This window comes from Propithecus coquereli, unplaced genomic scaffold, assembly GCF_000956105.1.
Source record: "Propithecus coquereli isolate 6110/MARCELLA unplaced genomic scaffold, Pcoq_1.0 Scaffold126, whole genome shotgun sequence".
NCBI lineage: Eukaryota > Metazoa > Chordata > Mammalia > Primates > Indriidae > Propithecus > Propithecus coquereli.
Window position 1 is genome coordinate 6,073,460 of NW_012136747.1, and position 7,434 is coordinate 6,080,893.

General features: G+C 46.9%; 1 protein-coding gene across 1 annotated transcript in view; it reads left to right on the forward strand.

Annotated features, from left to right (window-relative positions):
* Positions 1-7,434, forward strand: part of EIF3D (eukaryotic translation initiation factor 3, subunit D) — a 16,069-nt gene that overhangs the window by 6,145 nt on the left and 2,490 nt on the right. Inside the window, exons 6-11 of the mRNA XM_012637991.1 lie at positions 1,360-1,497; positions 2,259-2,391; positions 2,958-3,105; positions 3,898-4,028; positions 4,685-4,770; positions 4,868-4,997. Coding sequence (XP_012493445.1) covers positions 1,360-1,497; positions 2,259-2,391; positions 2,958-3,105; positions 3,898-4,028; positions 4,685-4,770; positions 4,868-4,997 — 766 coding nt within the window. The remainder of the gene's footprint in view (positions 1-1,359; positions 1,498-2,258; positions 2,392-2,957; positions 3,106-3,897; positions 4,029-4,684; positions 4,771-4,867; positions 4,998-7,434) is intronic.

Below are 7,434 nucleotides of genomic sequence, written 5' to 3' on the forward strand. Positions count from 1 at the left end.
GTTGCAGTGAGCTATGATGACACCACTGCACTCTAGCCTGAGTGACAGAGCAAGACTCTGTCTCAGAAAAAAAGAAAAAGAACAAAGAAACCCTGTAAGCTTTAGCAGTCACCCTGTCTTAGTCTGTTTTCTATTACTATAACAAAATACCTGTACTAGGTAAGTTATGAAGGAAGGTGGTTTATTTTTCACTGTTCTGGAGGCTGAGAAGTCCAAGATCATGCAGCCGCATCTGTGAAGGACCTGGCACTGCTTCATAGCATGGCAGAAGAGCAGAAGTGGGAAGGGGGCATGAGAGAGAAAAGAGGGGGCTGAACTCTCTTGGTAGCTAACCCATTCCTTCAAGAAAGGCATTAATCCCCCCTAATGACCTGATCACCTCTTAAAGACCCCACCTTCCAGCACCACCATAGTGGATTCAGATTTCAATGTGAATTCCAGGGGACATACCTAAACCCGTATTAGTCCCAACCATGGACAACCACTCATCTATTTTCTGCCTGTATGGATTTTTTTGTTTTGCACATTTCACATAAATGGAATCATACAACATGTGATCTTTTGTGACAGACTACTTTTATTTAGCATAGTGTTTTGTAGGTTCATCCATGTTGTAGCATGTATCAATACAGTTGTCCCTTGGTATACTAGGGGGATTGGTTCCAGGACCTCCATGTGTACCAAAATCCGTGCATATGCAAGTCCTGTAGTGGGCCCTATGGAACCCACGTATGAAAAGTTGGCCCTCCATATACTTGGGTTTTACATCCCAAGAATGCTGTTTTCCATTCGTGTTCAGTTGAGGGGGGAATGCGTGTAAGTAGGCCCGAACAGCTCAAACCCATGTTGTTCAAGAGTCAGCTGTACTTATTTCATTTTAATTGCCAAATAATATTCCTTTGTATGGATATACCACATTTTGCTGAGCGGTTCACCAGTTAGTGGACATTCGAGTGGTTTATACTTCGGGCCTGTTATAAGTATACTGCTGCAAACGTTCACGTGCAGATGTTTGTGTGGACATTCTGAGAATAGAAGACATACGTAAGCAAAAGTGAAGTTATAGTTGTGGAAGTTACATTTTGCTGGACGTGATGCTTGCTTTATCAAGAATAGTTAATATCCTGAGAGAAATAGAAGGGAGCTGCTACATGGTCTCCAGGTGACATCATTACCGGGGGTGGAACCCTATTTGCTTCTGAACTTGTGATCCCTTCAGCCCTCTTCTAGCGTGTAAGCTCTAGGGGTCAGGGATTCTGTCTTACAAAACAGCCAGCACTGTGTTTCTTGAATAAAAGCCCTTTGTATTGTTAAGCTGTCTTTTGCTTATGTTTTGCATGGGCTTTAATTTTTTTTTTTTTCCTCCAATGATTTGCCACCACAGAAACCCCGAGACTCTTCAGTCGAAGTTCGTAGTGACTGGGAGGTGAAAGAGGAAATGGATTTTCCTCAGTTGATGAAAATGCGTTATCTGGAAGTATCAGAGCCACAGGACATGTACGTAGCATCTTTTGCCACTTCCCACCATGCTCTTACGTGTGTAGAGTAGCTGATGGAAGTATTTCCAAAAAGGCTTTGAAGCTACTTACTCCAAACACGTTACAAAAAATTAACAGAAGTGTTTTTAAAAAACAAAACCAGGGGGAAAAGTGGAAGTCTACTCATACTAAACTGCAAATTTCTTTTAACTTCCTGGCATCCTGAGCAAAGGAGATTAAATTATATAGCTTTTTTGGCAGAAAAAAGAAAGCAGAAAGAAATTTGCTGATGTTAAATTCCAGATTTCTTTCAGCTTCCTGGAATCCTGAGCAAAACAGAAGTAAGATTAAGTTATAAAGCTCTTCAGGCCAAAAGAGAAATGGCGATTCTTTAGGAGAATCTTTGCTTCTCCTGACATTTCCAAGAGCCCCTTATGTCAGAGGGCAAGTAGACGGGACAGACTTAGTGGGGAGCAGAGCACCAGGCCACAGGTCAGCCCCCACGGATGCAGCAGTAACTGGTCCTCTCGACCTCAGGCTCCCTGGCTCTTAACACAGGGGTTGGGCTCGGTGGGTTGTGTTCGCTGTGTCCCCTGGAGCCACATGAGGAGCTGAGAGGACAGGGAACCAACCAAACTCCGATGATTTGTCGTTTCTGTTCTAGTCAGTGTTTTCCATCCCTTATATGTTAGACTTCTGGATAAGACTTCTGATTCCGTGGCTTTAAAAAAGGGTCATCTCCTTTACTTGGCGTATCTGTCTTGCCCACTCTCTCCTCAGCGAGTGTTGTGGGGCCCTAGAATACTATGACAAAGCCTTTGACCGCATCACCACGAGGAGCGAGAAGCCCCTGCGGAGCATCAAGCGCATCTTCCACACTGTCACCACCACAGATGACCCTGTCATCCGGAAGGTGTGCACCGCCTCTGCCCCTGTCCCATCCGTTAGATATGCTGCAGCTTCCACAGCTGAGGCCGCAGAACAGAGCGCGTGGGAATATCAGTGTATTGTTGGGTCCTGTAGATAAGACTCTTCTGAATCAGACTTAACAGTTTGATGAAAATAAAGACACTTTGCTGGGCAGGCCAGAAATATTGGTGTTAAGCAGAGCTGCACTCGAACCCCAGCTGTGCTGTGCCTCGTAGCTTCATCTCTCTGAGCCTTAGTTTTCTCATCTGCAGAAGGAGGTCAGTATACGTGGCGCATGCCATTGGGGCAAGGATGAGAGCATCCTGAAACACTGGGCTGGAACCCAGCAAGTGCTCAGTGGGCCACGGTTCCACAGGAGCCCAGGGCAGTAGCTCTGCCCACAGGCTCGCTGGCTGGTCTGCCACAGCCTTCTTGGGCAATGGGAGGCGTGGATGTGTGAAAACCTCCTTATGCATCAGGTTTATGTGGCAAGCAAAGGAGTTCTTTCCCATCCACGTGAATGGACAGTGAGACCGAAGAGAGTCCTCAGATCTTTCATCCTCTTTGCAGCTGGCAAAAACTCAGGGGAATGTGTTTGCCACGGATGCCATTCTGGCCACGCTGATGAGCTGTACCCGCTCTGTGTATTCCTGGGATATTGTCGTCCAGAGAGTTGGGTCCAAGCTCTTCTTTGACAAGAGGGACAACTCGGACTTCGGTAAGAAGCCTGTCTTGGGAACAACTCAAACTCGAAGGTGTTGGGATTTTTGTCAGCTCGAAGCATTCCCCGGTGCTAGAGAGTGGGTAGAAAATCGTCCATCTGCCCCAAGGGAATTGACAGCAATGTCTGCGTCCCTCCCAGCCTCCTCAGATACGGGAAAGGACTGTCACTGCAGTACCTCCTCGATGCGTCAGCTTTTGGAGTCCTCGCAGCACCCCAGTGTACACTTGCAGGGGTTACTCACTCGCATAGTACTTTCCTGACCTCTGCCCTCTCCCGTGCCATCAGCACTGTTTGCTTTATGTCTTCCCTTAAATTGATCCCCCCCCTTTTTTTTGGCTTGAGCTTATTCATAAAGGCAAAAATACATGTACATATATTTTATACTATACTGATACATGTATACACACCGTAAGTGAAAACCAGGTTACTCAAAACATAACAGCAATGGAAACAAAACAGTTATATTCTGAATCTGAATCCTGAGGTCTTTCCTTTGTTAAAAAGCTAACAAAATCATTCTCTTCAGGAATGCAAAAAGGTTGAAAGGGACAGCTTTCTCACTGAGATCGAATTTCAGGTTGGGCAGTCTCTAAAGTCACCAAGGAGCATCCCCCGCTTGCCCAGCTTCCCCCATGAGTCCCACTTTGGGAGACCCTCATTAGGAGATGACAGTTCCGTGAAAGAAAGGCCTGTGTCGCTTGGATCTCCACGTCTCTCCACAGTGCTGTGCATGTTGTCAGTGACTCTTTGTTGCATGTGTTGGTGACTTTGCCACCGCTTTTGCAGACCTCCTGACAGTGAGTGAGACGGCCAACGAGCCTCCTCAAGATGAAGGTAATTCCTTCAATTCACCCCGCAACCTGGCCATGGAAGCGACCTACATCAACCACAATTTCTCCCAGCAGTGCCTGAGGATGGTGAGGAAATTATTTAGTTAACTGCTATCGATTGAGCGTCTGCTTTGTGCAAGGCTCTGGGGTTGTGGGGTTGTGGGGTTGAGCAGGAGGGATACGGTGCCTGCCTGTAGCACAGGAGTTACAAGCTTGGGCTCTGAGGTCAGACAGCCCGATTTTGAACCATAAATCTGCCACCTCATAGCTTTGTGCTCTTGGGCATGTTTCTTCTCTGTAAATTTAGAATACTATTAATAATACATGTTTCACACAGATATGTTAAAGACTCCTTCAGTTATTTAACAAATACACTATCGTGTACAGATAAGCTGTTTTAGATACTTTACAGCAGCAAAGAAAACAAAGTTCCTGCAATGTCTGCGTCCCTCCCAGCCTTATAGAGCTTTGTTATAATGGAAGAGAAAGACAATGAACACTAAATGAATTTGTTGTGTCAAATGGGGACATGTGCTGTGGCGGGAAAAACAACTTAGGGGAGGGGTGTGGTTACTAATTAATTTTCGCAATTCATCAGGTGCCAACAGTCGGGAGGGGAAAGTAGGCATAAAACAAGCAGCGAGCTCAGAGCCCCCCAGGAACCTGGCCAGGGCAGTAACTAAGCTGATTGGCCTGGGCTGCAAGGTTAGCACTGTCTCATGGCACCATTATCATTTTTGCAGGGGAAGGAAAGATACAATTTCCCCAACCCAAACCCGTTTGTGGAGGACGACATGGATAAGAATGAGATCGCCTCTGTTGCGTACCGGTACGTTAGCTCTCTGGCAGATGTTGTGACCAGATTGCAGCACAGGCCCTACTGTGTGGGGTCTCAGGTGACCAGATGAGTATCTCCTTCATCACAGGTATCGCAGGTGGAAGCTCGGAGATGATATTGACCTTATCGTTCGTTGTGAGCATGACGGCGTCATGACCGGGGCCAATGGCGAAGTGTCCTTCATCAACATCAAGACACTCAATGAGTGGGATTCCAGGGTGAGGCACCACCTTTGTCACCTCGTGATATCATGTCTGTGTTCCTCACTGCACCTTTTGTCACAAGCTGGCTCAGATGAGCTAGCCTCTTTTCCCCTTTCGTTACTTACAGAGCTACCTAGGTTTTTGTCTTGTGAAGTTTTTCTTGTGCTTAATTCCTGACTGAGAAAGAGTGTGAAACTATATGTGCAGAACTGTGTTAAGTTTTAAGAACTTTTCTGTTTATTTTGCACAAAAGAACCAGTAACTTCATTCTTCCAGTACTTTCTTCTTCTTTGTTCTATTCTGACCTCCTGTTGGCTTCTACTCTCTGCAAGCATCTGATTTTGATGTCATTATCTGGGTTGGCCATTTTTCTGTCGACCTGGCAACGCTTCGTTTTGACCTCTTCTTTGATTTACTGAGCCACTACCTTCTCTTCAATCTTTTGATTCCTTTTTTCCACCTCCTTCCTCACTGAACTCTGATTCTAAGATCTAGCTCAAAATTGACTCTTCTAAGGTACCTTGATAGAAACATGCTTCCTCCATTTTTCCTCCTTCCGTGCTCGCTCGTTGCTGGTGCTCTGTGATCGTTGGGCTGTTACTCTTTCTCGAGCTACCCAGGCTTGTGTGCCGCGTCTGAATTAAAGTGGGTGGCGGTGCTGCACGTGCTGGTGTGTGGAATAGACGATGCTCAGTGGGGAGGACAGCTCCAAGGCCAGGCCTGTGTTGGACAAGTCTCTGACATGTACAGAGGGCTGTTCGTGCTTCCTGCCCAGAGCAAAGGGACCAGCATGGGCTGCTGCTGATTCTGACCCCTCCAGGACTCCTTATACCCCATCACCTGCTAAAAGAGCACACTGGAAGTTTTGCTGTGGGCCTGGCTCTGGGGCCAACCGCCTTTTCTTGGACTTACCACAGTGAGCTCCCTGTAGCATTCAGCATTGCCATGTTTATGTGGCTTTCACCTCAGTGTTGCTACTCTAGTATATTTCTCTGCTCCCTTCACATGTGGTCTTGCTGACTCCCCTCCAGAAATAGAGTCTCACTGTGTTGCTCAGGCTGTTCTCGAACTCCTGGCCTCAAGCTATTCTCGGCCTCCCAAAACACTGGGATTACAGGTGTGAGCCACTATACCTGGCCAGCTCCCCTCTTTTTTGACCCCCAGTGGAGCCTTCTCTTAGGGTCAGTCCCCCACACAGCTCTCTTTGCCACAAGTACTTTTTTTTTTTTTTGAGACAGAGTCTCACTCTACTGCCCTGAGTAGAGTGCCGTGGCATCAGCCTAGCTCACAGCAACCTCAAACTCCTGGGCTCAAGTGATCCTCCTGCCTCAGCATCCCAAGTAGCTGGGACTACAGGCATGCACCACCATGCCTGACTAATTTTTTCTATATATTTTTAGTTGTCCATCTAATTTCTTTCTATTTTTAGTAGAAACGGCATCTCGCTCTTGCTTAGGCTGGTCTTGAACTCCTGAGCTCAAACGATCCACCCGCTTCGGCCACCCAGAGTGCTAGGATTACAGGCGTGAGCCACCGCGCCCGGCCCACAAGTACTTCTTCATGTAGCCTTCTATTTGTTTCTTTTGCTCTGTAACAAATTAACAGAAACTTAGTGGCTTAAAACAGCTCTATGTATTAGCGCATAGCTCTGTAGATCAGAATTCCAGCATGGTGTGGCTTGGTTCTCTGTTGAGGGTGTCACAAGAATGAAGTCAAGGTGTCAGAACTGAGTTCTCATTTGCAAGTTCTGGAAGAAGATCTCCTTCCAAGCTCATGCCAGTTGTTGGCAGAGTTCAGTTCCTTCTGGTTGTATGACTGAGCTGCCCATTCCCGACTCCTCAAATCTAAGATTTACTCTGACCTGCCTCCCTTTGTTTTTTTGCTAAAACACCTTCCCCTTCCAGCGTCCTTATTCCTGTCATTGCCTCTGGCTCATCTGTCCATCAGCCTGTCTTTCCCCCACTCATGTAAGCTCGGAGCTGCGAACATCTCCGACGACTCCTTTGCACTGTTCTGTTTTGCTGTCAGGTGCGGTCTGTCTGCTGACTCAGTTCAGGATTCCCCTGACATCATCACCTAGCTCAGGACCCTGTTGATGGTTCCTGTTTTGCATTTGTCTCCTAACTGACTTGTCTCCACCACCACCCCCAAATGTAATTCATCTCTGCCAATCAGCTGTCCAGAACACTGCCTCCATCATGCAATGCAGATTGGTGGAAGGGCTCTTAAAATGCTGCAGCAAGCCAGGTGTGGCGCGTGCCTATAGTCCTGGCTATAGGACTATGGGGGGCTGAGGAGGGAGGATTGCTTAAGCCCAGGAATTCGAGTCTAGCCTGGGCAACATAGCAAGACCCCGTCTCTAACAAAAGGGAAAAAAATGCCACAGTAAACTCACAAAGGTACCACGGGATATTTTAAATTTTTGAGAGAAACACAAGTGTGTCAGAATAGT